The 27,077-nt window shown below is 55.3% G+C and overlaps 5 protein-coding genes across 14 annotated transcripts in view; all 5 read right to left on the bottom strand.

The window, feature by feature from the left end:
- Rgl2 (ral guanine nucleotide dissociation stimulator like 2) overlaps positions 1-3,214 on the bottom strand; it is a 7,359-nt gene extending 4,145 nt beyond the window's left edge. Inside the window, exons 1-6 of one of the 5 annotated variants that reach the window (XM_063239072.1) lie at positions 1,448-1,757; positions 1,271-1,354; positions 977-1,149; positions 711-889; positions 539-589; positions 156-453 (exon numbers count right to left, since the gene is read on the bottom strand). In XM_063239072.1, the coding sequence (XP_063095142.1) occupies positions 156-453; positions 539-589; positions 711-805 (444 nt within the window). In that variant the 5' untranslated portion in view covers positions 806-889; positions 977-1,149; positions 1,271-1,354; positions 1,448-1,757. The other 4 variants (XM_003473920.5, XM_013156955.3, XM_013156953.3 and 1 more) reach the window with 4 other exon arrangements.
- A 374-nt stretch (positions 3,215-3,588) lies between these two features.
- Positions 3,589-9,690, bottom strand: Tapbp (TAP binding protein). The gene is made up of 7 exons (XM_063239079.1): positions 9,358-9,690; positions 9,062-9,232; positions 8,622-8,882; positions 6,261-6,656; positions 5,713-6,054; positions 5,547-5,635; positions 3,589-4,942 (listed from the first exon to the last, which is right to left on the bottom strand). The coding sequence occupies exons 1-7, from the start codon at positions 9,521-9,523 to the stop codon at positions 4,931-4,933; spliced, it is 1,437 nt and encodes a 478-aa protein (XP_063095149.1). The 5' UTR covers positions 9,524-9,690; the 3' UTR covers positions 3,589-4,930.
- Zbtb22 (zinc finger and BTB domain containing 22) lies at positions 9,675-13,122 on the bottom strand. 2 transcript variants are annotated; one of them, XM_013156991.3, is made up of 2 exons: positions 12,981-13,122; positions 9,675-12,140 (listed from the first exon to the last, which is right to left on the bottom strand). In XM_013156991.3, the coding sequence occupies exon 2, from the start codon at positions 12,068-12,070 to the stop codon at positions 10,124-10,126; it is 1,947 nt and encodes a 648-aa protein (XP_013012445.2). In that variant the 5' UTR covers positions 12,071-12,140; positions 12,981-13,122; the 3' UTR covers positions 9,675-10,123. The 2 variants fall into 2 exon arrangements, with proteins under 2 accessions (XP_013012445.2, XP_003473967.2); XM_003473919.5 differs by lacking the exon at positions 12,981-13,122 and adding an exon at positions 12,758-12,848.
- Positions 13,123-13,492: 370 nt separating this feature from the next.
- Positions 13,493-17,836, bottom strand: Daxx (death domain associated protein). 5 transcript variants are annotated; one of them, XM_063239074.1, is made up of 8 exons: positions 17,728-17,836; positions 16,606-16,867; positions 15,619-16,450; positions 15,290-15,492; positions 14,948-15,131; positions 14,156-14,639; positions 13,820-14,039; positions 13,493-13,724 (listed from the first exon to the last, which is right to left on the bottom strand). In XM_063239074.1, exons 2-8 carry the CDS (start codon positions 16,813-16,815, stop codon positions 13,665-13,667), a joined length of 2,193 nt encoding a protein of 730 aa, XP_063095144.1. In that variant the 5' UTR covers positions 16,816-16,867; positions 17,728-17,836; the 3' UTR covers positions 13,493-13,664. The 5 variants fall into 5 exon arrangements, with proteins under 5 accessions (XP_063095144.1, XP_063095146.1, XP_063095143.1 ...); XM_063239076.1 differs by having other exon boundaries at positions 16,606-16,864; positions 17,728-17,823; XM_063239073.1 differs by having other exon boundaries at positions 17,674-17,812.
- On the bottom strand, positions 13,493-21,195 carry Smim40 (small integral membrane protein 40). Its single transcript, XM_063239080.1, has 3 exons — positions 20,798-21,195; positions 17,674-20,610; positions 13,493-13,791 (listed from the first exon to the last, which is right to left on the bottom strand). Exon 1 carries the CDS (start codon positions 21,037-21,039, stop codon positions 20,815-20,817), a length of 225 nt encoding a protein of 74 aa, XP_063095150.1. The 5' UTR covers positions 21,040-21,195; the 3' UTR covers positions 13,493-13,791; positions 17,674-20,610; positions 20,798-20,814.
- Between the last annotated feature and the right edge of the window lie 5,882 nt (positions 21,196-27,077).

Raw genomic sequence — 27,077 nt, 5'->3', positions numbered from 1 at the left:
GGGACCCAGGGCTGGTGGGGTTACAACGGAAGGGGGGCGGGAAGGGCAGGCTGGCAGCCAGCTCAAGGGCCGGAAGCAAGGAGAGGGTCTGGATTCAAGGAGAGATTGGTGAAGGGGCAGGGATGGGGCACTGGGGTCAAAGGTCAGGGTCTCACCGCATCTAGCAGGGTCAGCTGTTCGGCCAAGTGGTCAGCGAGGAACACCAGGACATCCGTGGGGTCAGCAGGGGGGTCGCCAGGGAGGGCCAGGGGCTTAGGAAAGTCGGGGGTCTGGGGGTCCACCCGGGACCGGAGGTTGCGGATGAGGTCAGCACCGCACCCCCCAACACCCTCCCCTGCTGCATACCCTGTCCGGAGCAAGAACCTCTCAAGCCGGTCAAGCTGACCCTTGACCTCAGAGCCAAAATCCTCAGGGTGAGAGGCCAACCAGGTGGACAGGACAGAGATGGCTACCCTAAGAGAAGGGGAATCGGCCAAGGGTCAGAGGACCAGCAGTAGCATGGGCAGTGTGGACCAGGCAGAGTAGTGGGGTCACTTACCCTGTCGTCCTCTCTAGCTGGTCAGTGGGAAGGCACTCGAGGGCTTCCAGCCTAGGGCGAGGAGTGCTACTCTTGGTATCCATTCCACCCGGGAGCTCCAGGAAGCCGAGGGGTGTTCTGGTTTTAGGGGGCCCAGATTGCTCCACAAGCCTCAGTCCCTCTCAACCCTGACCTGTCAGCCACAAGCCCCAGCACAGTGGGTGTGGAAGTGAAGGCCCGGTGGGTGGCCAGGAAGGTGGCTGTGAAGTTCATGTCAGCTTCTGGCATGCAGGCATCCAGCAAGTATCTGACCAGGGCCTCCAAAGTGCCAGCTCGGAGCCGTCTCGAGGATCGTGGGGGAGGTGAAGGGGCCTGGAGGACACAGAGGCCTTCACTCACCTTCTGTGTGACCCCAATCCCGGTGTCTGGGGAGAGCCCAGACTTAGGAGCTGATCCTGCCTCCTACTGACGCGGAGGTGACAAAGGACTTGGCCTGTCACAGCAGAGTTGGACTCCAGGTCTCCAACCCAGCACTCCAGCCAGAAAGTCAGCCAGAGGAATAGAGTGAAAGGAATGAGGCCAGAAGTCGCTGGATGTGGTGTTGCACACAGGTAATGCCAGCACCCTGGAGGCTGAGGCAGGAGGATCACCATGAGTTCAAGAGGAGCCTGGGTTACATAGCAAGGCCCTGTCTCAGGAAAACCAAACAAAACAAAATACCCCACAGGCGAGAAGCCTCAGTTATGATCTCACCATAGGATCACGAGGCCGATATTGGCGGCTTGTGACAGCGAAGATGGCACCATCTTCCTCCTCATCCCAGACAGACACAGAGGCCTGGACGCAAGGAAGGGGAAGTCAGACAGACCCTCTGCCCCACTGTCCTGGGCCTCCCAACCCAGGCCCTGCGCCTCCCTCTGTGCCCCTCACCTGGGCCAACGGGGTACAGTACCAGCGAGTGCGAGGGGTGGGGGGGGCCGGCGACCCCAGGTCTCCCCGTCTGGGGCCCAGACAGCCCCCCCCAAGCCGCCTCAAGGCCCGCTGAAGTAGAGAGGGTTGCAGGGAGAGGCCGGCTGGAAGGGAGAACCCCTGCCCCTGGAGAGTCCCGAAGCCCCTTTCCCCCAGAGCTGCGCCCAGCACAGCAGAGAAGAGGGGTACAGACCGGGAAGCGAAAGAGGCTAAGAGGAGGCAGAGACCTTGCGACCGAAACGTCAGGCCCACGCCCCGCCTCCCCGCCCACACCCCGCCGGCCTGCAGGCTGGCTCCTTGCTTCCCTCAGGTGTCCTGTCCCCGGTCCCCAGGGGCGAGGCGACCACTGTCAGCCCCGAGGACCCCCCATCCCCCAGGTGGCAGCTCCAATTCCAGTACAGGAAGGGGAAGTGGGGATTGATGATGCGAGGGGGAGACTCACAGTCACGTGGCCCCGGCCCCTCCCGACCGAGCCCGAAAAACCAGCCCTGCCAGTCACCCTGCCTGCGCCCAGCGTCCGGATCCCAGAGTTCGGGGCCCCTGGGCAGCGGATCTCACTCCCGGCCCCTCCCGTGGCCCCGCGGCCCGCTCCCGGCCACTACCATTAGTCCCCCAGGAAGGCAAGTGAGGGCTGTGTACCCGGCCCGCGCGGCCGCCGCGGTCCCGGCCGGGCTTCCCGGCCTCTGCCTAGCTCCGGGCTGGGGCAAGCTGGGGGTGGGAGGGGTCACGAAATCTGAGTTTCCCTCCCCAATCCTGGAGTCCCAGGAGCCGGTTACCGTGGAAACAAACCCCTCCCCGCCAAACAAAAGCGGTCGGGGCTGGGACGCTGCCGCCCGACGACGGGAGCGAGCTCAGGGCCCTCGACCCGACCCGACCCGACCGGATTCGGAGCTGCGCGGCCAGCGCCAAAGCAGCAGAGGCGGGGAGGGTGCAGTGCGGCGCGGGGCCTGCCCGGCTCACCTCCTCCTCGTCCTCCTCGCCGTCCTCCTGCCCGGCGCCCGCCGCACGGCCGCCCGGGTCCCCGCCCGCCTCGGGGTCTCGGCTCCGGAAGCCGCTCAGTACCACGGCGCCGGGCGGGCTGGCGTCCCAGAGGAGCCGCAGCGGCCGCGGGAGCATGGCCGGCACCGTCAGCGCGCCCGAGCCATCGGGGCGCCCGGGGCGGCGGGATCGGGCTGCGGGAGCGCGGGCGCGGGTGGGCAGGGGCGGAGAGCCCGGGCGCGGGCGCTACTCTACTTGGCCTCCGGCCCCGGCCGAGTCCCCTCCCTGGCTTTTCCGCACCCCGGCTCCCGGGCCCTCCCGCCCTTTCCGCTCCCCCCCGCGTCCGCCCGCTCCGAGAGCAGGAGCCAAAAGGGGAAGGAAGTGAGGACAGGAGCCGGGGCCGCGGGCGCGGGAGCGTCGGACACGGGGGTCGGGACCCGGGGACCCTAGCCTGCCTCCTCTGCCCCCTCCCCGTACCCCGCGCTGGGGCTGTGCCGCCCATGTCGGCCACACTGAGTCAGGATCAAGATTCCAAGCCAGGCGGGCTTGGTGGCGCACGCCTGTAGTCCCCTCACCCGAGTGGCCGAGGCAAAACAATTCGAGGCCAGCCTGGACTAGACATAGTGTGACCCTGCCTCGAAATATAAAAACACACATTTTTTCAGTGTGCAGCCTCCAGGGGGAGGCAGCAACAGAGTTTGACAACACTTTCCCCAAGATCAAGGCTAACTTCCCACGGGAGGTGCTTCATGCGGCGAGGACCCCACACTGCCCGACTAGGTGACCGTTCCCGTCCCAACCCAGGAGTGCAGTGGACCACATCCAGTCCGGGTTTTCTGAGGTCCCTCGCCCCGCCCACCCACCGGGGGAGGAGGGGCAGCAGGAAGCCACTACTTCCGGCTCCGCTTGGGGGTTTCCGGGGAGCTCGGCGGAGCGCTGAGTTCGCTAGTGGCGAGGGAGAGCTGGCCGTTTGAGGTTGTCGGTCGCTAAGAGGCGCGCGAACCCAGCCTGTTTCTGATGGGACAGGACGCCCTGGCGCGTGAGAGACTGCGGTAACGAGGGGCCAGAGATGACTAGAAGACGTTGCGCGTAGGCAGGGGTAAAATGAAACACCTGGCTGGAAGTAGCGCTGGAACACAACTTTATTCGCACAGGACCAGCCCCGCCTCTCCTAAGCAGCCGCTTCCGGCCTGCGAGTACGCTCTCCGGCGGGCGCTGCCGGACCCGCACGCGGAACGTTCCGCGCAGGACGCGGGCGGGAAGGAAAACGAAAGGTTAACAGCGTCGCGCGAGATTGCTTCAATGTGGTACCCGGGAAGGGCGAGGCCGAGCCGGCCAGTTGCTCAGGGAAGCCGCGGTGCACCGAGACGAAGGGCACGGCCGGATACCAAGTGGGGCCCGAAAGGTATCCAGGGACGCGGGCGGGCACGAATGGATCCGACCCCAGAACGATTCTCCAAGCGTGGTCTCTGCCCCAAGGCTGTGGCAGGGACTACTACTTGAGATCCGGGCTTTTCCTAGCAAGGTAGAATTTGAGTTTGTGTCTAATTCTTTAAGCGCGTTCTAAGGAGCCGAGCGTGGTGGTGCACTCCTGTAATCCCAGGAGGCTGAGGCAGGAGACCTATTGCGAGTTTAATAGCAGCCTGGGCTACAGAGTGAGCTCAAGGCCAGCCTGAACTGAATGGCAAGACCCTGTCTCTAAACGACCAAAACCAGAAAACACACACACACATACGCGGTAGATTCTTCAGCAGATACACGAGACGGAAACACCGTGGCATTCCTATTGAATATAGCATGTGCTTCTTTTTCTGTTTCTTTGAGACAGTCTCACTGGCAGGATAACCCAGGGTAGCTTCCTGAGTGCTGGGACTACAGGACTGTGCCCTGAGCTGTATCACCTGCCCTTTTTAGTTTCTGAGGCAAGTTCTCAGGTTGCCCAGGCTGAGCCCCAACATTGAATTCTGCATCAGCCTCCCAGAATGCTGGGAGTACAGGCATCTGCTAACGTGTTTTCAGGTTATAGCATAATATCAGCAGTTTTAACCGGGCGTGGTGGCACATGCCTGTAATCCAAGCATTTGAGAGGATGAGGCAGGAGGATTGCCAGCCTGAACTACATAGTGAGACCCTGTTTCAAAAAAAAAGGGAAGACAGAACAATTAGAAAACCAAGAGGTTTTCTAAATACTTTCAGTAGTTAAAACCCACATAACATAGTAAAAAGTCTTTAGGATCTTGGATATTTTCTCACAAGTCCTGAGATCAAAAATTTGAGAAGCACTGCCTTAAGAGCTTTAAAAAGGTGACTGCCATAAAATGTGTCTTTTTAAAAATTTTTTCCCAGGCTCCTGAGTGGAGAGTTTGGGAGACGGGAGTGGGAGCAGATGACAGTGCTATCTGGGAAGATGCTACAGTACTTTGGGCCACAGATGTTAGTAGCTTCCAGGATCATGGCGGAGCACCTTCACTGTGTTCTCTGGAAAAGAATTAAGAAAGAAATGAGGAGTTGGCAAGTTCAGGAGATGGCCCTAACTACAGGTGGTTCATCAGGATGGGAGGAAAGGCAGCTAACTTTTTCTGCAGCCAGAGAGTGCAGAGTGCTTTATCTCCTGCATCTACTAAAAGATGGACCTCCTATTACTGTCCTAAGGATCAGGAGGCACCACCCTGCAGTGTGACGCCATGCTACTGGGATCAGTGCACCACTGCACAGGGAAGCTTGCTGTACATTCACATGGGCCAGAACTGCCTGAGTTTTTTGTTTTTGTTTTTTTTTTTAAATCCCCACACTCCAGGGAACAGATGCAGATCAGTAGCACTCAGGGCGGCCCTGTAGGACACTGCAGGATTTGACTCGTGTCTGTGTGAGTTCCAAGTCCAGTTTTCATCCCACTCATGAGGGATGAGTGGGGGCTGGAAATGAAAGAAGGTTGGGGGGGTGGAGGCCGTTACCTTCTCCTGTGGATCACAATCAGCTGGGCAGCTGTAGGGAGATTGGGGATGGGGGCCAGGAGGCTGGCTGCTTTGAGGAGGTGGAGAAGCGTCCTTCCTCCCCTCATGGTCCATAGGGCTCAACTCACCAACCCCGACAGCACTCTGATGAGTCCAAGGAGCAGAAAGGCGGACAGGAAGAGGCCCACACCGTCCTCCAGTGAGGGCCCGGAGAGGCCTGGCAGGCAGAGGGCAAGTGTGAGCTTCCTGTCGCCTTTCGGGTACTGCCAGCTCTTCAGCCCTTGGGGCTCTCACCTGCCACTTCCACTGTGACTGAGGCTCGGCGCCCCGAGGCGGGCAGACTCTGGTGGCGGACTCGACAGGCATATCTCGCCCCATGGTGCTTGGTGGTGACAGGGGCTGCCCGGAAGTGTGCAGAGAGGCTGACAGAGCCATCAGAATGGTGGTGCAGGGCCGAGAGCCACTTCTCCCCTGTGGCCTTCTGGAAGCCATCCTCCGGGCCACCCTGAAGCTCCCATTCCACCTCCAGGCCCTCCGGAGGATAGAAGTGGGACACAAGGCAGAGCAGCTCTGGGGGTGCCTCCCCAGGGGTGGCCCAAACAAGGGGAGCAGGCGTCAGGGACACATCGGGGGGTTCTGGGGAAAGAGGCAAGCCCAGAGGGTATCAGTCCATACTGTCCACAGCTAGTCCTCAGGCATTCCTAAAACTAGGGGGCGGTCTCCCCACTCACTGGTGCTGCCTAGGAATCCCCAGGGCAAAGTCTGAGTCTCAGGAACCCTACCCCCTCCCCATCCTCTCCAGCAGTTTCTCCCATATCCCCAAGACTCCAGTCCCCACTCACTGTGCACAGTGAGCTGCAGGGCCACCTGTCCTTGCAGGTATGGCAGATGCACTGTGGCCAGGTAGGTGCCCTCCTGAAACGGTCGCACTGCAGGCAGCCAGAAGGTTCCATTCCCAGTCCATGGGCCCCAAGGCTCATCGTCCCAAGTGGCAAAAGCCACGGCCCCTTCTTGGGCTGCTGGCACCTGCCCATGCAGCCCAGGCGTTGCTGCCAGGAGCAAGTGCCCTTTGCCCAGGTGCTGGCGTCGCCACTCCAGCCCAAAGGGAGGGGGGCCTGGGGCCAGGGAGGCAGCAGGCTCAGGGGTAGGAGGCGCATAGGCGAAGCTCAGGTCCAGCACGGCATCCTGTCCCAGCCGGATTCGGGGAGCAGGGGTGTGGGTGAGGACAGTAAGCACGGCTAGGAAGAGAGGCAGAAAGGGGGCATCGGGTCACTTGCCTTAGCCATCCCTCAAAACATAGCATCTCAGCCCCTCACCCCACCCTGCAAGTCACCTCTGCCCTGGGACAGCCTGGGGCAGCGTGGCTGAGGGTGCACACCCTCCCCACCCCCTTCAAGCCTGCATAGCTCTGGAAATGGATTTTGGTTTTTTGGGTCTTTTTTTGTTTCATTCCAGACAGGTCTCCCTGCTAGTTCAGGCTGGCCTCAAACTCACATAAGTCATCCTGCCTCAGCTTCCCAAATTCTAGAGTAAGAGTATGCACCACCCCACCTGACACATTTAATCCTTGCTACCCAAAGCCATTCAGTCCCTAATGCTGGGAAATACAACCTGCATATAGAAAGCACCTGGATTTACGGTGGCAATGAGGAATGTATATACCAGTGTTGTCCCCTAATTGTTGTGTTTTGAATTTTTTTCTCTTTGAAATAAAACGGATTTTTAAAAAGGTACTTGGGATGGTGCACAGGACCCAGGAAGTCTACAGAAGGGTCAGGTTTGCACCTAATCATCCACCAGACCAACTCACCCAGCGGGATCCCTCAGTGCAGCAGTGTCTCTGCCTGTGTCCTGGCCTTTGATGAATGGTCATCAACCCCCAACAGAAAGTCTCTGGCTCCTTCCTCTTATGCATTCAACAAACACTTGTTAATTCAGTCCCTACGCTGCTCAAGGAGTGATGAACAAGACAGGCAATCCCAAACCTGTAATCCCAACACTCAGGCTGAGTTAGGAGGATCCCTATGAATTCTAGGTCCTGCCTTGGCTACACAGTTAAAGGCCGATTTGAACTACAGAAGAGATCCTATATCCAAAAAACAAAACCAAGGCAGTAGAGCCCTGCCTCAACTACATAGTGATACCCTGTCTCAAAAGAGGGTGCGGGGGAGCAAGCAGGCCTCCTTCTGCAAACCAAGAAGTGAGCCCTCACCTGACAGTAGCCGTCCTGCCACTGGGATCATGGGCTCTTCTGCTTTTTGTGGTCTAAAACCACCCAGCCTATGGTATTTTGTCATGGTAGCCTGAAGACTCATACCACAACAAAAATACATTAACATACTTTGTGATTTGAACAAACCAAAATGATATTCTGTTGATACGAGCCAGTGATTTCCTTTGTTTCAGTTTTTGCTTTTGTTTTCTTTGGTACCAGGGATCAAACCCATGACCTTGCACTTGCCAGGCAGGCACTTAGGCCTCTGAGCTAAATCCCAGGCTGTTCCTTTCAGTTTTGTGAGAGGCGGGCTCCAGTTGTAGTTCAGGCAGGAATGGTCCACTGTACACCCCTAGCAGGCCTGGAGCTAACAGAGTGCAGGGGTCACAGGTGCGCACCCTTGGCTGCTTAAATCACCTCCTGGACATTGCTGTGTCAGATGTGAGAGCCCCACCCAGCGCCCCTGCAAAGCCAGAGAGAGGGTCTCCAGAGTCTAGCCTTTGAAAGCAGGTGAATTGCAGAAGGTGAGGTTCCCTTGCAACACTCAGATCCGCAAGAGGAGCAGGGAGAAAAGTTTCCGCTTTTTTGTTTTGCTTTTCTGATACCCAGTATCGCTATGTAGTATAAACCGGCCTTGAACACAGTTGTAGCCCACGGTGGCCTGGAACTCATGGTAATCCTCCTGCCCCAGCCTCCCGGATCCTGGGATTACAGGCGTGGGCGCCCATGACTAGCGAGTTCTGCTTCTGAGCCCCAGACCGCAGCACCTCCCCAGGTTCTCTAGGTCTATGCAGCAAAGTCCGCCTCTGCGGAACCCCACCCGGAGCCGCAGCAGTTTCTATTTTACCAGTAGAGACCCCGAAGACTGGCAGGGAGGGTGAATCTTAACTGGCTTTGCAGAAAGGAAACGGAAAGGACTAGAGAACTGGCTAGCCTAGGCCCACACCTGCACCCTGGCTGTCCTTCTCCACCTCCCCTTCCCAGCTACCTGTTGCCATGGTGATGAGCACAGGCTCCGGTTGGAGTTCCGCTGGCTTGCGCAGGAGACTGGAGAGGCTAAGGTCCCGGCCGCTCACGCTGACCATCAGCCACTCCCCGTCCAGGGCCCGCGGGCAGCTAGCCTCTGGGCTCAGGCTGCGGGCCCAGCTCGCAGGGGCAGGGAGCGGCACGAAGCGGCTCATCTCGCAGCGCGGCGTGGGGTCGCCCCGGAGGAGGCGGCGGAGGCCGGCGAGGAGGGCGCCCGCGGGGTCTGCGAAGGCGGAAACGCGGGGGCGCTCAGAGTCGGGGCGGGGAGGCGGCTTCAGGGAGCTTCAGCAGCACAGACGATTCGGAGGATCGGCAAGGGGGACACTGAAGCGAGGTTCACGCGCAATCGGAAGAGGAGGGGTTCGCGAGTCGCGAGAAGGCGGGTGAGTCCGAAAGACTCACCGTCCACTCCGAGGTAGAGCTTGGGGTCCAGGTCCGGCCGGGGCGGCGGCGCCCCGAGGCCCTGGCGCAGCAGCAGAGCCGCGGGTCTCTTCTCCAGGGCGCCCCCGCCCAGATCCTCCACGAACCAGCACTCGAGCGCCGCGGGTCGAGCCCAGGCAGCGGTCGCTAAGCCTGGGGAATGGGGATCCAGGATGCAGGGATCTGTAGCACATGCGAGCGCGGGAGGCCGAGCGGCCCCTCCCTGCTCCCCACACCCAGCACCCAGTTTCGGCCCCGAGGTCGCAAGGTTCGCTCACCCAAAGCCACGGCGACGAGCAAGGACAGGAGCTTCATGGCGCTGTCCTTTCCAACCCTACTCCCCGGCTCCGGGCTGCCTCTTCCCCTTTCGCTTTCGCTTTCTTCGCAGGCGGGCGGCAGGAGAAGGGGAATCCCCGCACGGGGAGGTGGGGCGCGCGGGTACATCAGCCCCGACTCGTCCTCCCGGAGCCACCACCCCCACCCTCGCAGCCTGGGGCTCCCTGAAGCCCCCTCCGCTGCACCCTCTCGCTGGGAACCGCTCTTCTGCACCTGCGCCAAGTCCCCAACAGACACAGAGGGCTGGTCGGGAAGCCAATGAAATGACCAATAAATATTTTAATCACTGTTAAAAATAATGAAAACCTGTGCTACGACTTGTGTCCGCGCGCTCCTTGGTGAGAACTAAATTGGGACTTCCAAGGGATGTGTATGGGGGAGATGTTTCAGAGACGGGGGTGCATCCTAGGAGTGGGGCTCGAAGATCCGTCCTCAAAACACGAACACAGACTCTAGGCACAGACTACAACACCCTGACCCTGGGGTACACAATACCGCCCAACCCAGGTCGCCCCGCCTACTCTGGAGCTGGGGCCTGGTTGCGCCCTCGGGTGGGGAAGACCTAGTTCCGGGGTATCTCTGGAGGAATGCGCTGCTGTAGTGCAACGCGGTTTGCTCTCCACTGCAAACGAGTCCAGAGAGATAAAGGAAGACAGCACGGTGGCGATCACTTGAGGACCCCCGAAAGCGCCCAAGTCGCCGGCCCCTTCAGTTCGCGCCGCCGCCGCCGCCGCCACTGAAGTCCATCTCCACCTTGTGGACGCCGGGCGGGGACCAGACCCGTCTGCTCGGCGGGGGTGTGGCCCCGCTCGCCTCGTCGCCGCTTCCTGGGCCCGCTCCCGAGGAGACCTCTCTCTTGGGCTGCAGCGCGGACGCGGGGAGCGCCCCGGGCCCCGGGCCAGGTCCGGTGCCCGGGCCGGCCCCGCCCCCACCCCCGCCCATGCGGTGCCGGCGCTCGCAGTGTCCCCGGTGCCGCATGAAGCTGTCTCGCCACATGAACTTCTTGGCGCAGACGCCGCACTCGTAAGGCTTGAGGCCCGTGTGCGTCTTCATGTGCTCTGTCAGGTGGTGCTTCATCTTGAACTTCTTGTTGCACACAGGGCAGTCAAAGGGGCGCAGGTTGAGGTGCATGTTCACGTGCCGGTCGCGCATGCTCTTGTGGGAGAAGGCCTTCCCGCAGTGGCACAGGAAGATCTTATTCCCGTCCCCACTACCCGTCCCGCCCGGAGCCCCGCCAGCGCTTCCCGGTGTGGCCACGCCCCCAGCAGACGTGCCCCCGACGGTCACCGCCCCGTGTTCCCCTTGGCTCCCGGGTGGCTGGCCCGGAGCCTGGGAGGAGGAGGAAGAGGAGGAGGAGGAGGAAGAGGAGGACGGGAAGACCAGGATCGGGTTGCCTTGCACCTCCACCGGGAGGAGAGGTCGTGGAGGCTGGGAGGGGGCGTAGGAGGAAGGGGTGGACCCCCCGGAGTCATCGAGCCCCGCCCCAGAGCCCCCACCCTCGTAGGGACCAAAGTCGTTGGAGGACTCACAGAAGTTGACCTGCTCCTCCCTCTTGTCCAGAGGCTCAGTCAGGGACCGGACATCACTGATACTGAGAGTGGCCTCAGGCCTCTCCCCTGCTGGCACCCCGGATCCACCCCCCAACTCTTCATCTTCATCATCCTCACAGGTCAACACCAAATCCTCCTCTTCCTCCTCCTCCTCTTCCAGCTCGGGATCCTGGGGAACCAGGGGTGCTGGGGCTGGGCAGTTTCCACCCCGCTTCACACAGACCCAGTGTTTCTGTGGCATGACACTGGCAGATGTGTAGGTGGGGCGCCGGAGCCCAGCCCCAGGGACCACTGTCCGCCGCCCATCGTCACACAGCTCATCTGCCTCCAGCAGCAGCTTCCCGGATGTGGCACTCCCGCTGCCAACCATGGGGGCCGGGAACACAGGGCCTCCTCCACGCCGATCCCCACTGCCCACGGCAGACGCCACAAAAGCCTCTTGGGAGGAAGAGGAGAAATCAGCAGACTCCCGGGGACTGAAATAGTTGCTGCTGCTGGGTGACTGATTCTCGCTGGCCCGGCTGGAGGTATGGGAGCGCGAGGAGCCCACGGTGGCCGGAGCCACTGTGGCCCCGCTCCCCGAGGGGACCCCAGCACTAGGAACAGCAACAGAGGTGGCGGCAGTGGCAGTGATGGTAGTGGTGGCTGAGGCGCGGCCCTCTCGGAGGAGTTCAGTGCACTTGTCCACAATGTGCCACATCTGGAGCACAGAGCCCACAGTGAGGAAGTTGACAATGTCCGCAGCAGCCATGCTGAGGCGGCCAGTGTAAGCGGAGGCCAGCACGGTCTCGAAGGCGCCTGGGTCCATGACGCTGGGCAATGAGATGGAGGTCATGCCCTTGAGCAGGACCTGATCGTGGAAGTAAGGAGAGGAGGCCGCCAGGACAGCTCGATGGGCCCGGAACTCCCGGCCTTGTACCCGGATGGACACATCACAGAGTTGGCCCTGCAGCCGCTGCTGATTAAGAGACTCCAGGAGGGCACTGGTCACCTCAGGGAAGGACACGTGGACCACTGCAGCTGCTGGCAGGGGCAGTGGGGGTGCAGCCAGTGACAGAGGCAAGGGCAGGGCTGCCCCAGTGGGCGACAGAGCAGATGGCTCCATGTTGTGGAGAGGGGACACCCCCCCCAGCCACAGGAACAGAGAGGAAGGAGGAGGGAGGCCGGGGGGGTCTCTGAGGAAAAAAAAGAGATGATGACATTTCATAAAGATGACAATGTGAAAACACCTCGCACCAGTCTTTTAAGTAACTCTCCACGATACTGGCATAGGTACATCTGCCAACCCCAGGAAAGACGAGTGAGTTAACTGGCTCAGAATGACGACGTGATTACTCAAGGTGACACAGCCACGGAGCGGAACGGTGTCACAAGCAGGTGGCCTGACCCCAAATTCAGTGCCCACCAGTTGGGAGTCCGAGAAACATCGCTCTCAGCGAGCAAGGTGACTTCCTTTGAAATTACACCCTATTTGTCATTTGCCTCAGAGCCTAATTTTTCAAAATCCACCTTTTTTGCACCCTTGCCTTAGCGAGAGAGGAGTCAAGTCTCCTACTCCGTGAAAACCAGTGGCAGCTCGGTCTCCCCGCAGGCCATGCCCCCCAGGCTCTCCCAGACCACGCCCTTTGCGCCCCAGGCGCAGCTCTAGCCCCACTCTCCCTAGGCTCCGCCCCCCAGGGCCTTTCGACCCCGCCTCTTGCCTACCCCCGCCCCACCTGCTCCGCCCCAAGCACTACCTCGGCCTCTTCTCCCACCCGGAAGGCGCCCCCCAACCCTGCGCGTCCCCGCTTACCGGGCCGCGCGCCCCCGGACCCCCCGCCCCTCACTCGGCGTCCAGAGCTGCAGCCCGGGCCCCTCCCGCCGCCATCTTGCGCCGACTCCCTCCGCCCTCCGCCTTCGCCCCGCCTCCCGGCCCTCCGACTTTAAAGGCACAGTCGGGCACCCCGCCCTTACAGCTGGGCCACATTCGGCCGACTTGATCACTTCTCCTTTAAAGAACTTTCGCCTCATCTCACCTTAAAGGCACCAGGTCCTCTCTCCCGCAGACGACCCCAGACTTGGTTTAGCCGATCCTTCATTCTCCTTTAATTCTGTAAACCTGCCTTTTCCCATTGGCTAAGGGTGCTGGCCCTCGTTCCTCAGGCCCCGCCCCTGAGCTGTGGCCATTAGCTGGTTTGGGAGAATAGCCCTTGTCCTAGCTTCTGACAATCCTCTGAAGCCCCGCCCCTCCCTCCGGGCCAGGATTGGCCAAGGAACCTAGAGCCGGCCCCTGATTGGTCCTTCCATTCCCACTGCTCAAAATGAGAAAAGTAAAGCATGTTATGACAGCTGAAGCACTTTTTCTTCCCCCAGGTGCTGGTTGAGGGCACAGGACGGCAGGCAGGGGCAAAGAGGTGTGCAAAGGAGTGTGCGTGCGAGGGCCAGGACAGAACAGACAGGTCAGAGCTAACCAGCACGTCGGCCAACCATGACCCGGAGACTGCTGCTATCATGCTGCGACAGGGGATGGCCAAGGAAAGGACGGAAATACAATTAAGAAAAGAATTTTATTGTTTTTATGTTTCTCTGCAAAACTTAAAGTTTCTGGAATTTTAAAAGAAACACCACCAAGAAGGATTAGCTCAGTCCATCCCTTCCGGAGCTGTTGGCTTCCCACTGTCCTCCAAATGCATTTCAGAAACAGGAAGTGGAGGAGGCTGCTAATCGGAGTCTGACAGCACGATGATCTCCTCTGGGTCGCACTGCGTGGCCACACTCGTCTGCGGGAGCGAGAGACAGCCGGAGGAGTCGAGGTGTCCAAATGGGGGGGAGAGGGTGAAGAGCATCCTGAAAGAGAAGCACAGGCGCCCCTTACCTTGTAGGTGCTGGATCGGGGAGGACGCTGGGGGATATGGGACAATGAAGCTGGAACAGGGCTGCAGAGGGAGCTGGTCACCAGCCCATGGCTGGGAGAGTCCACCCTGGTGGAGGAATCAGCAACTGGGGCCATGGATGCCTGCGGGGACTGCGGGCTGGGCAGCTGGTGGATCTTCTTGTCGTTGTTCCTGGGCACTAGCCTTTGCCTTTCCAAAAGGCTAAGAAAACAAATGCAAAGGCACACAAAGGGCAGACGGGGTTAGGAGCCTGAGCCCAGCATTCCCCGAGAAGAGGAGCAAGCCCTCTGCCACCACCCGCCCCCACGTGTGGTTACCTGTTTCTTAACTGTCCCGCCTCAGTCTGCTGTTCCTCCTCCTCACCCCTCCGAGACTTCTTGCAGGGGGGACTGGAATCCATCCATGTGTGAGGCGAAGTGCCTCCATTGAAGGACGTGGAGGTGACCGTGGCTGCCCCATTCTCCAGGACCATGGGAAGAGGATTTTCCAGCTGCTTCAGAGAAGAGGAAACGTTGCTTTCCTCTGGAGAAGGGCTGGTGTCCATGGGGAAGGCCTCGATCTCCAGCTCGAAAAGCTGAGACAGGGGGCTCTGTTCCTCCAGGGGCGGCTCTTCTAACTGCTCTCCGTTGCTCTCAGCATCTACGCTCGAGTGGGCCAGGGGTTCCTCCGATGCCGAGGCTGGTGACACTGAGAGTCTTTCATTTGGTGGCTCCCCTGAAGCCCTGCTGATTCTGACAGCTTCTGGGTTCTTTTCAAAGGAGACCTGTGCTGGGGAGTTGGGGCTCTTGCCTCCATCCTTAGCTGGGACAAAAGAAAGGGAAGGAGCAGCATGAAGACTAGGAAAGAAAATCCTGCTGAGAAACCAGGAGGAAGAGGAGAGAAAAAAGTCTCAAGGCCGGGCCTGGCAACCCACTCCTATAATCCCAACACCAAGACTGAGGCAGGAGGATCACTGGAGGCTCAAGCCCAGCCTCGCCACACTGAGTTCAAGGCCACTCTAAACTACCCCAGGAGTCTCTGTCTCCAAAAAACGAAGAAAAGAAGAAGTCTCAAAAGTCAGCTCACAGCCCACAGAACTAACACCCAAGGAGGATGTTCCTCTCCCATACCTGTACTCTCCTCGTTTTCTTCTTCGTCCCCTTGACCTTCCTGCAGCTGTTCTAGATCCTCCTTGTCTTCGGAATCAGTGGCATCTTCCTCTTCCTCTTCATCACTCTCCTCGTCCTCCTCATCATCATCGGTCTCAGCCTTGGAGGTAGTCGGGCACTCCTGGGATGGCATCCCACTGGGGCCCTGGGGAACAGGGGATAGGAGTTTCTCTAAGGAATCCCTTGCCACACAGAATCTGATTTTCATTTCTTCTGCACTTGCCCCCAACAGCTACCCTGGGACCCCTGGTGGCCAGTGCAGGGGGAAGACAAGGTCTCTTGCAGGGCACATCCCTTCCATACCTCACCAGAATCCAAGGAGGCTTTGGGGGAGTGGGAAGGGCCTTGGGAGACCCGGGCCCTTCTTTTCTGTCTCTCCCTCTCCTCACTTTTGTCTTGCATCACTGCATATTTGGAGATGACTTCATCCAGCCGGCTCATGGCCAAACTCCGATTTTCCTGGAGGCGCCGGGCTAACGCAGGATCTGACAGTGCCGGGTCAATGCCTATATGGAAAGATATAAAATCAGACCACTCAGCTCAAAACCAGAAAAGGGGCTACAGAGAGAGGCCCTGCCCACACCATACAAATGGCCCAAAGGGTCGCTGATCTGTACCCCACTGCCCAGTACCTGGCCTATAGTCATCTGTGAGGTGGCAGCCGAAGTTGTAGATGAGATCAAGATGGCGTCGCTCCTGTAACCTGATGCCCACATCTCGAAAGGCATCCTGAGCCATGAGCTGGAGCTGCTGTCGGGAGAGGCCGAGGTTGTGCCGGGTAGCTGCCTTCTCCACGGCCCGCAGCACATCGCCATAGTCGGGGAAGGTGTCAGGCCCAGGCTTGTTGATGAGCCGCTCAATGCGCCTGTTAACTTCAGGGTAGCGGGTTCCGCGGTAGGGGATGCGCTGCTCTATGACTCGTCCAGTCAGTGAAGAGCATTCCTTGAGCTCGCATAGGCGGCTGAACAGGCGGATCAGCTTCCGCTTCAGCCGGGCCTCCTGCAGATACGTGGAGTCTGGGTCATCCAATTCTGAGAGATCCAACTCCTTTTCCTGCAGCCGCCGGATCTCTGCCACATAGAGTGCCAGGAGCTGCTCTAGGCGCTGGATCTGCCGCTGGGAACCACGGGTCCTTGGAGCCTCAGAGGCAGCAGTTCCTGTGCTGGCAGGACCTGAGGAGGGGTCAGCAGGTGCGCTACCCCCAGATGGCTCACCAGACGCAGTAGCAGCAGGGGCCAGGTTCAGCTTCTTCTTGGCTGAGTGGGCCTTGAGAACAGTACAGAGCTCATTGATGTACACATAAAGCTTAGATGGCCGGCCTCGGGCCCGAGACAGGACCCGAGAGAGGATGTTGCAGAACTCCACGGAGGCCAGAAACACAGGATGGGCTCTCTGTTGCAGTTTAGAGAGGAATGGGACCACCTCGGGGTGGTCAGATGTCTGCATCTTACACAGTTCAAAGAACTGAAGGAGGGTCAGAGAAAAGGAGGGAGGGGAAGAAAAGGGAAGGGGTTGAGAGAAAGAAGGTAGGGTGAGTGAGTGGGGCAGATGGGTGAGGAGAGCCAGTCAGCCAGCCCCCTCCCTGGGCTACAAGAAGACTCTTCTCCCCTCGAGCTCACCTCTTCAAATAGCTTCTCATTCTCCGACTTGTAGCATTTCTTGCCGCCCGAACTAGAGCTTGCTCCAGCCCCAGGGGGCTCAGAGGAGCCAGGGGTTTCCACCCGGGGTGAGGTCGGATTGGGGGGAGGATGGGAGGAGGGCCCTGGCTGAGCGGCTGCTTCATCTTCGTCATCATCATCCAGCACAATGATGCTGCTGGCGGTGGCCATGGGGGATCAAATCCTCCAGAGGGAGGAAGTGTTGGGGGTTTCAGGATTCCTGCTAGAAGGGGATGGGGGGGCCTCAGAAAGCACCCCTCCAGGCTCAGCCACAACCCTTCAGCACTGTTTCCAATCACCTGGGCTCAAGACTGCCCAGCCCTGCCCCGTGCAGCATCAAGAGTGTCCTCGCTGCCTCTCCTCCAGGACACTTAGTTCTAGGTGCTTTTCAGGTCTCTCAAGTTCTCCCCACCCCAAGTCTCCCCCCCCCCACCCCTCACGGTGATTTCCGGTCTTTCGGTTATGTTTCTCCACTATTTCTCACGGCTGGCAAGTTGACTCTCCCTACCAATCCCAGAGCCAGCTCCCAATGTCCCCGACATCCCCTTGCGCTCACCACATCCCCCACCATGGGCGCCGCCCCGCGGGCCTGCTCCTCTGTCGCCCTCACCGCAGACTCGCACCCAGCCGGAATAATCACCCCAACTCCCGGACTCTGGGAGGCTGAAAAGGATCTCGCCCCACCAGCCGTCCTCCACCCCCCGCCTCTGAATTAGGTCCACGTCGCACCCTCGCGGGGTTCTCTCGAACCCGGGGTTCAGGCTGGAAAATTTTCACCAAGTCCCCTCCCTCTCACTCCACCCTGATTTCCCCCATTCTCTCCGGGACTGGTGGCCGCCCGAAGCCCACCACTACGTTCTCCGAGTCCCTCCTGACCCCGAAGCCGGGCCGGGCCGGTGGGGTCCAGGAGCTTCCCGCCAAATCCCCCTTCCGGCTCCGCCGCGGCCGCCCCGCTCCCCTCCAGGAATAGAAAGCTACCAAACGTGGCCCCTCACACTCAGCCCCTCGAGTCTTCCCCCAGTAGCGTACCTCTCCCTTATATCCCTGCCCTCGTCTTCGCTCCCCTCACAGTCCGGCCCCCACCTCAGAAACGGTCTCTCGAGTCGACGCTCACTGGAGAGCTTAGAACCTCGCATGGTGCCTTCCGCCTTCCTTCCCCCTCCCACTGCAGGCCCCACTACGGACCGGAAGCCAAAGAGTTTCCGCCAGTACGTACTTGAGAGGTGCCATGTTGTTGTACGGAACTCAATCTTTCTGTGGCCGGAAGTGACGGCAGGCCACCTACTCAGCCTGCAGTTCCCTACCTACTCCCGTCCCCTCCATTTTTTACTGGGCGGGGCTTATCACCCGCAGGATGACACAAAGTACTTGGGTGCCGCCATTTTCTGTACGGCATTGCCTTCGCCTGCGGCCCTCGGAGCTCTTTTCACCCGGCGCTTCCGTTTTTCTGCCAATCAGAAACTTATGGTCCGGGGCCTAACAGCCGGTCGGTCGCGTGCCGGAGGACTGCACCGCCTTCCGGAGCCCAGGAGGATGGGGAACGGGGAGTTGGTGCTCCGTGGCCTTGCGGTCCGCAGATAGGGCTGGAGAGTTTAAGAGAGGAGGGACCCCGCGCCTCGCAGCGTCGCTTTCCTGCGTTCCTGGCTAGCGTCCCCCGGGCAGCCGCTCCTCGACGCTGTCCAGCAGCTGCTGAGAGCCGGAGCGCCCCGACCCCCGAGTCCTCCGCTATTTCTTCCATCAAGGCGCTGTGAACATCACCTGTCCCATCCTATCAAATGTTCCACTTTAGCAATTTAACAATTACAGCCTCGTCGTGGCACACGCCTGTCATCTCAGCTCTCTCAGGAGGCTGAGGCAGGAGGATTGCCACCTTAGAAGGCAACCTGGGCTACAAATGAGTTCAAGGCCTGCCTGAACTACATGGCGAGACTCTTTTTTTTTTTTTTTTTTTTTTTTTTTTTAATTTGCAGGGACAAAGGACATAGCTCAGCGCGTTATAGCGCCTGCCTGGCAAACAGGTCCTGAGTTTCATTCCTGACACCAAAAAAACCCCTAACAATTATAATTTCCATAATCATATCTGTTTGATCAATTGTGTTTTCATAATTAACTGTAATGATAACTCAAAAGAATTGTTAGAGTCCTAAAATCACATGGAAGGTATTTTTCTTCTCTTTCTCCATGTAACTGCCAGGTGTGGTGGCATACCCCTCTGAGCCCAGCACTCAGGAGACTGTGCCAGGATTGCCAGAAGTTGAGGCCAGCCTGAGTTACGCAGTGAGGCCCTATCTCAAAAAAACACTATATATCCCTTCCCATCAACGCGTTCCACTCCAGAACATTGGTAACCCAGATTCATTTGTAACTCGGACAAAGTCAGTCTTACATGCTTTTGACACAAATATACAGTGTATCTTGCTTTGCTTCCTACTGTCCCTGTCACAGCTTCTGGGTACCGTTCCTGTACAGCTCTGAGCCGTGTACAGTTGTGTACTGTCGCACTGTACAGTAAGCACGCAGCAGTACAACCATAACAATGTCCAGCAGATACTTGAACTATTTCTGTGATTTGTTCCCATCTGTGTAACTCCAGGTCTGTATCTGTGAAAGTCCGAAACTCGAATGTTTAGCATGAGTATTACAGTTTGTGTCTGGAAGTCACCCCAAGGCCTCACATGGTTAGAGGTGGGGTTCTTCAGAGGTGGCTTGATGTGGAGTGTGTGGCACTGGGATCAAGTGTGAACAATCTACTAAATTAGTCCGCAGGCCAGGCACGGTGGCACATGCCTCTAGTCCCAGAACTCAGGAGGCTGAGACAGGAGGATCCCCCCAGTGGAAGTCATCTCGGACCGCAGAATGAGTTGAAGGCCAACCTGAACTATGTAGTGAGCCCCTACCTCCACAAAAAACAACCCACAAAAATTGAAAAAAAAAAAAAAAGCGGTGATGGATATCAAGTAGCTGGTATTAGTTCTGCACATTTAAGAAGATAATGTAAGGGGCTGGGCGTTTAGCTCAGCGGCATAAGCACCTGCCTGGCAAGCAGGTGGTTGTGAGTTCGATCCCTGGTACCGATAAAAATGAAAAATACAAAAAAAAAGAAGATAATATGTCCTGCTTCAAAGTTGGAATATTTTCAACATGCTAGAAATTACATTATTGAAACGGTTATATTTTTATGATGAGGAGTTTTAGATGCTTACTTTAAAATATGTTTTGGAGGATCTGGCAAATTCTAAGTCCTGAGTTTGATTCTCAGCACTCCCGCAAAAAAAAAAAAAAAAAAAAAAAAAAAAAAGAAAAAAAAGAATCATGGCTATAAGCTAAAAGGTTTCTGCACAGAAAAGGAAACCATCAGTCTATAGCCATAACATTCTGAACACGCCTGTCTCATCAAATCTCCAAAAGCAAAACAGGAAGCAATCAGTGGAGTAAAGAGGAAACCTACAGAATAGGAGAAAATATTTGTAAACCATTCATCCAACAAAGAATTATTATTGAAAATACATAACACCAGAGCCAGACATGGCGGCACACACCTGGAATGCCCACACTTAGGAGGCTGAGACAGGAGGACCACCAAGAGTTTGAGGCCAGCCTGGGCTTGACAGTGAGGCCCTGTCTCAAAAAACTAAGTAAATAATAAGGCCAAAATAAAGAATCACAGATATTCAGTGGATACACAGATCAAGAACATGTGGTACATATGTTCGAAATGAAACAGTCACGAGGAGGAACTAAATGTGCCCTTCATGGCAAGGCAGATGGAACTGGAGGGCCTGGTATGTGAAATAAGCAGGTACAGAGAGACAAATAGCACAGATTTTTACTCATGAAGACTTTTAAAAAAAAAAAAAGTTTATGGAAGTAGAGCATAGGCCGAACATGGTGGATCATGCCCGTAATCCCAGAACTGGGGAAGCTGAGGCAGGAGGATTGCCATGAGTTCGAGGCTACAGCAAGACTCTGTATCAAAAAAGAAAAAAACAAAACACCAAAACAAAACAAAGTTGAATACAGAAGAGAGTACACATTTTTTCAATATCATTACCCAGATTATAGGCACAGAAATTTTGGAGTGCTACTCTAAACAATCCAGGTGTCCTTTCTGCAGTTCTCAACAATCTCCCTTCCATCCGGGGTCCCATCTCACCTCGGCAGGAAAGAGGGTCACAGCTCCAGCCGCCCCTCCTCCTCCGGTGGTGTCCTCAGGAGCCAGTCCCTCACCTTCGCCCATGGCAGCAGCCACAGGAGCTTGAAGGCCGCCTCCAGCATCAGCAATGACAGGAAGAGGATCAGGAAGGTAAGGAAGATCCTATCCAAGGCGCGCCGCAGGGGCCCCCGTGGAGGAGTGGGACCCTGTGCGAATGCCAGGAACACATCATCCTCATCCATGTCGCCTCCCTCACCCAGGGCAGCAGATCAGCGGCCCTGGGATGGAATCCCTGGCTCAGCACCACCCGGATTAAGGGACACACCCACTGCGAGCCCTGCACCTGCAGATCTTGACCCTAATTCCTGGACCTGGGGGAAGGAGAAGGGCCTTACAGCCTTGGGAGCAATCACACAATTACCAGCAGGCAGGGAAGGGGCTGGGCCAAACGAGATACCCGACATAAACATAAACCGGAACCATCTAGCATCCTGAAACAAAGTCTCAGGCCCCTGCAGAAGATGGTCACCCAGAGGATGTGAGCCACTTCCGGCTTTGCAGGGGTGCCGGGGTGGGTCGCTTTCTCCTAACTCATCCTGTGGGGACCCTCTGGTGGAGGGAGGAGGGTTCATGTCACCAAGGCAACACCCCACCAGCTCTGGGGTGGCTGGAGTTGGGACAGGGCAGAGACACTGGAGACCGAGACTACTCCCTCCCTCAGGCCCTGGCAGTGCCAGTGAGGGTTACAACTGGGCTGCACGGACCCCGGAGAAGCCTATAAAAAAACCAAACACCGACCACAATGGGTCAGCCGACCAAGATGTGTAAGGGGGACCCAATTGTTGGGCAGCTAATTATAGAGAGGAGTGAAATTTCCTGATCTGAGGGGTGACATGGTGGAAGACAGAAGTCGTGGAGTCACCTGGTTTTATGCCAATGAAGAGGCATGGAGTCGCACCCCTGATGGCCAGCACACCAGAAAGACTAAGCAATTCCCTGGACTGGAGGCTAGAAGCTACTGTCCCACCACCAACTCCTGCAAAAGAAGGAGCAGCAGATCAAGCTCTGTTAAAACTTTTAGACCATGAAGTTTGAAGAGTTCTGGTTACGAGAAGCCTACCTTCAGGTTGGTGGGCAGATCCCAAATCCATTCCGTCAGAATTCCTGACCTGAGACCCTTCCGGACCTGGCCCTATCTCTCTCATGTGCCGTCTCTCTGTGTTAGAACACCCTTATGATAAATTGAGAAACCTGGTTCCTTGGGTCCTGAGAGCCACACCAGCAAATTAATTAGACTCAGAGAGAATTGTGGGAACCGGGTTAGCAGCTCTAGGATCAGAAGTGCAGGTGATGCCCAGGACCCCCCACCGGCTCTGGGGTAGACAGGTATCTTGTCGGAATGAGCTTGTGTCCTAGGCGATGTGATATTAACTGCATTGAGATAGGTCAGAATTGAGTTGAGCTGAGAGTGATGCCTCACACCTGTAACCCCAGCACATAGGAGGCTGAGGCAGGGGGATGGCGGTGAGCTCAAGGCCAGCCTGAACTACAGAGCAAGATCCTATCTCAAACAAACAAAAAAAGAAAGAAAAAGAAAAAGATTCAAGTTATTTTCATGCTTTCTAGTGTTATTTTTCTAATATTTAAATTATCTATTAAGACCAGACATGGTGGTCCATAGCTATAACCTCCACATGCAGGAGGCTGAGGCAGCCTGGGCTACAATGTGAGACCCTGTCTCAAAAAACCAAAACCAAACAAAAGATGCAAAAGTGATACACATTCAGCTGAAACCACACCCCAGCTTCTGCAGCTGGAGGGTTCCTGAGCTGGTGATATGTGGCCAGATGTCCCCTAAGAGAGCTCAGCAGTGGCAGCTCATGGGACCGCACAGCACCCTGTTGTCGGTGTCCTCGAGAGCTCGCTAAGGTCCCAGGTGAAGAATGAGGACAAGATAAAAAAATAAAGACAGAAACAGAAAGCTGTGGTCTTTCCTCTAGATGGGAGGAGACTGCTCAACCACTGCCTGTGCGTTTATTTACACACTTGGCACACTACACCTTTTTGCTTAGTCAGCTGGCTTCTCACACCCCCATGTGCCCTTTCTCTTAGCTGTATGGGTCAAATGCTGACACTGCTGAGCACTCTGAATCCAACTCCCAGGAACCACTTGTCTGGGGCTCCATTGTGGAGCAGGTGCCCTGGGGCTGTCTTCTCAAAGCAAAGTCTTTTTTGCAAAGTCACTTTTGCAGTCTTGAGGATGCAAAGGGTGGATCCTGCTGCTTCCTGTGATGCCCTCAGGCCATATTTTCTATTCTCATGTTCCTTCTCAGCAGTCAAGATTTCCCCTGCTCTCTTTGCAGTTTTATTGGCGCTTCCTTCCTGGCCAAATGCACAGTGTTTTTGAGCATTTTGCCGGCTCTTTGTTCTAGATTCTCAACATAGATCTGGTTAAAACCCCCAACAGTAGCCATACCATCCACTCAACATTAGAGTGCCTTGACATTTTTTCTACAAGATTAATTAGTCCAATGCCCTTAACCTTAGTTTCAGGCAAAGTCTCTGGACATGATCAGAATGCAAACCCCTGCCAAGCCATAACACACATGATCTGGAGTCCAGCAGCCAGTACAGTCCTTCTTCCCAGCAGAAACTCCTGAGCTCAGTCATTACTGGCTTTCTAGTCTTCTGAGCTCTGGCCAGAATCTCCCAGACAGAGCAGCCTCAGCCATCCCAGCCCTGCTTCTTCAGCTGGCATCTCCGAACTTTTCCAGTCTCTTCCCACAAGCCAGCCTCTGAGAGTGCTGAACCACATGGTCAGGTGCAGTCACAGCAAAGACCCCCCTTCTCTAGAATCAAATTCTGCCTTAATTATTTCCTTGTTGCTGAGACAAAGTACATAGCACCCACAGTTAAAGGAGGGAAGGTTTATTCTGCTCACAGTTTGCAGAGATTTCACTCCATAATGCATGGCTCTGAGGCAGCCTGGCTTTGTAGAGAACAGCTCCTGGTAGTCAGAAGGTAGCAAAACACACAAGAGGACTCCTACTTTTTTTTTCCCCCTTTCAGATCTATCCGGGTTTTTTTTGTTTTTGTTTTTGTTTTTTGTTTTTTTGTCTTTTTCCTTTTTATCGGTACCAGGGATTGAACCCACGACTGCCTGCTTGCAAGGCAGGCGCTTATGCTGCTAAGCTAAATCCCCAGCCCCCATTTTTTTTTTGTCCTTTTCATTTTTATCAGTACCAGGGATTGAACTCACAACCGTCTGCTTGCAAGGCAGGTGCTTATGCCGCTGAGCTGAATCCCCAGCCCCTGTATCCATTTTTTTTGAAACAGAGTCTCACTGTGCAGCTCATGATGGCCTTAGGCTCATTATGTAGCCCAATCTGACCTGGAGCTTGTAGTGATCCTCCTGCCTCAACCTCCCTAAGGTCGGGGTTACAAATATGTACCAACACATCAAGCTGCTGACAAATACATTCTTTCTTTGTGGGGAAAGGGGTAAGACACAGAGTCTTGTTATAACTCAGGTTCCGGTATAAAATCCAAGTAGGCAAGAGACCGAAAATTTAGGTAGCAAAGGCTCTATTTCCAGGCCTGGTGACAAGACTCCAGGAGCCAATTTGGAGACTGTGTCCCAGAGACTGAAGGGAGGACTTAAAAAGAGGCTGGAGGAAAAGGGTGGGGGGAGGAACAAAGAAACCTGCAGAGCCATCAAACTTGTTGACCCGAGTCTGGAAACTGTATTGCTGTCCACTTAGCTCTGACAATCTCAGGAGTTCCTGGTGTTTCTCAAATTACTCCCATCCTACAGACTGACCTTATCTCGGAGTGGCACATCTGCAGCAATATTTGGAGAAGAAAGTGGACAGTTAACTATCCCAGGACAGCTCGTTTTCGCTAGTGGGTGCGAAGGGGTCAAGAGTTACAAGAAGCTGAAACTTAAGTTTTACAAAGATCTGATATCTAACTCATTTGATGCATACAGAACAAAAGAAAAGCACCGATTGGGGTTTGGGCCATAGTATTTCCCAGTAATTTCTTTGAAGCTAAACAGTTCTTAAAATTGGGGCAGGCTCATTTTATGACAGATCATCACCGGGTCGGGAAGAGGTCACCAGAAACCCAAACTCTTTATGGCTTAGATAGATAGGTGAGGGGAGAGGGAGGCAATAAGGCGCCATACAGAACAGAAAACGGTGGTTATGTGTCAAGGTCAGGTAAAGGGTTAAACTCATACACAAATCTCTCTGCACACAAGCAGGTTACTTTAAACAAGTGTAAATTAATGGGCCATTCTAGTTTTCTTTAGCTCTTTAGCAGAGAATAGAGGCGTCTAACAGTGATTAACAACCCTTGTTAGCTTGTTTTAGCACAACTTCTGTAGTTTGTAGAGGGCAACAATGGTTAACATATCAATTAGTTGAGATTCTTGCAATTCTTTACAGAGGAGAGTATTGCTCAACATATCAATTAGGTCACTTAACATATCAGTTAGGGAAAAAGGATAAAAAAAAAAACACATTTAGTAAGCCACGTTGCAGGTTTGCTATAATACACATATAATGAAGCTATTTTCTTAGAGTACAACAAGTCTCGCTATGTATTTTAGGCTGGTTTTGTGTAGCCCAGGCTGGCCTGGAACTTGCAGCATCCACCTGCCTCTGCCTGGGATTACAGCCATGTGCCACCAAGCCAGGCTACAGAGGAATAGTGTGCTGAAACCTGCTTGAGTGAGCCAGGCATGGTGGCTCATCCTGTAATCCCAACACTTGGGAGCCTGAGGCAGAAGGATCCTTGTGAGTTTCAGACCAGCCTGGACTACAAAGTGAGCTCAAGCCCAGCCTGAACTGAATGGAGAGACCCTGTCTCACAAAGACAAAAAAAAGAGAAAGAAACCTGCTTAAGTGCCCTGGAAGAGAGGTGAAGCCAGGACTCTTGATTGGTTCCAGGCAGAGGGCTTTAGGATCTGTTCTGCACGTGTCCTGGAATTTTGTACTCCACGGACCACGCCCACTTCTGCTGGGGGTTTGCAACACCCTAACTCCGCCCCTATCCGCCACCGCAAGACCTTGTTGCAAAACAAAAATAAATGAAATGAAGTAGAATCAAGTAGCTGGGGATGTAGCTTAATACAGCCTTGGATTCAGACTCTAGTAGTGTAAAACAAAAACCGGAATGATATTTCTTTAGAAGGTCTTTGGAGCACAGCAGTGTTAAGTGCTTGCATTTTTCTCTCAGGCTGGAGGATCTCTGTGGCTGAGCCGTGTGAGACCCTGGATTCAGCCCCAGCACAGATTTTCTTCCCCACTGAATTGTTACTAACAGTACATGGTGCACAGAAACAACCTTATAAATGTTAGTTATTTACCAAAAAAAGTTACAGTTATTAAACATTAGTTATTATAGTTACTATAGTTACTAAGGTTTACATGACTGCAACGTTTTATCAGAAATACAAATTTTTATGGTTGTTCAATTGGTTCCCATGCCATTGACTCATAGCACTGAGTGAGAGCCTTCACAATCAATAATCTTTTTGGAGGCCCACGGCTGTAATCCCAGGCTGAGGCAGGAGGATCACTACGTAGGACTTTCAAGGCCACCCTACACTGCATAGAACCTGCTTCAAAAAAACAAAATAAAATAATATATTTATTTATTTATTGGGATCGAACTCATGACCTCATGCTTGCCCAGCAGGCGCTTATGCCATTGAGCTAAATCCCTGGCCCCAAATAAAATTTTTATTTAAATAAAAAAATTTTTTAAATTCTTCTTTTCTAGCCGGGTGTGGTGACTCACGCCTGTAATCCCAGCACTCCAGAGGCTGAGGTGGGAGGATCGTTTCGAGTTTGAGACCAGCCTGGGCTACAACCTGAGCTCAAGGCCAGCCTGAACTGCATAGTGAGACCCTGTCTCAAAAAAAAAAAATACCAAAAAAATTTCTTTTTTTTTTTTTTCTTTCTCCTCATGGTAAGAGCTAGGTCCTTGTTCACATAAGTAAATTAATGGCACTGGAAAGGTTTTCTTTCCCTCAGTGACACTCATGTCAAATTCTGAATTATATGTCAAGAATCACACTGTGAGCTATCAGTACAATCGTTTTTAATGATATTTAAACTGACAACTCAATTAACCCACAATTTCACCGAGAGCCAGGGATTGGAAACCACCTGACTTGCTAAAGGGCTTATTATTTAATCATTAGTCATTCATACTCCAAAACAGTATTTGAATTGTGCTTTCTGTTTGGCAACTTGGATGTTTTTACAATTTC

This window comes from Cavia porcellus, unplaced genomic scaffold, assembly GCF_034190915.1.
Source record: "Cavia porcellus strain 051 isolate PalLab524CR breed Dunkin Hartley unplaced genomic scaffold, mCavPor4.1 scaffold_28, whole genome shotgun sequence".
NCBI classification, from domain to species: domain Eukaryota; kingdom Metazoa; phylum Chordata; class Mammalia; order Rodentia; family Caviidae; genus Cavia; species Cavia porcellus.
The sequence above is the reverse complement of the archived record's forward strand: the minus strand, read 5'-3'. Positions and strand labels throughout refer to the sequence as shown.

Bases quoted from the DNA above. Each gene is read 5' to 3' on its own strand.
- Tapbp (XM_063239079.1), bottom strand. From the start codon at position 9,523: ATGTACCCGCGCGCCCCACCTCCCCGTGCGGGGATTCCCCTTCTCCTG. The intron at 6,055-6,260 runs GTGAGTGGGGAC...CTCTTTCCCCAG, and splicing joins CCTGCAGCTCACTGTGCACA to AACCCCCCGATGTGTCCCTG. The intron at 5,636-5,712 runs GTGAGAGCCCCA...TCTGCCTGCCAG, and splicing joins AGTCACAGTGGAAGTGGCAG to GCCTCTCCGGGCCCTCACTG.
- Zbtb22 (XM_013156991.3), bottom strand. From the start codon at position 12,070: ATGGAGCCATCTGCTCTGTCGCCCACTGGGGCAGCCCTGCCCTTGCCT.
- Daxx (XM_063239074.1), bottom strand. From the start codon at position 16,815: ATGGCCACCGCCAGCAGCATCATTGTGCTGGATGATGATGACGAAGAT. The intron at 16,451-16,605 runs GTGAGCTCGAGG...ACCCTCCTTCAG, and splicing joins ATGAGAAGCTATTTGAAGAG to TTCTTTGAACTGTGTAAGAT. The intron at 15,132-15,289 runs GTATGGAAGGGA...CCTGTTCCCCAG, and splicing joins CCTCCTTGGATTCTGGTGAG to GGCCCCAGTGGGATGCCATC.
- Smim40 (XM_063239080.1), bottom strand. From the start codon at position 21,039: ATGGATGAGGATGATGTGTTCCTGGCATTCGCACAGGGTCCCACTCCT.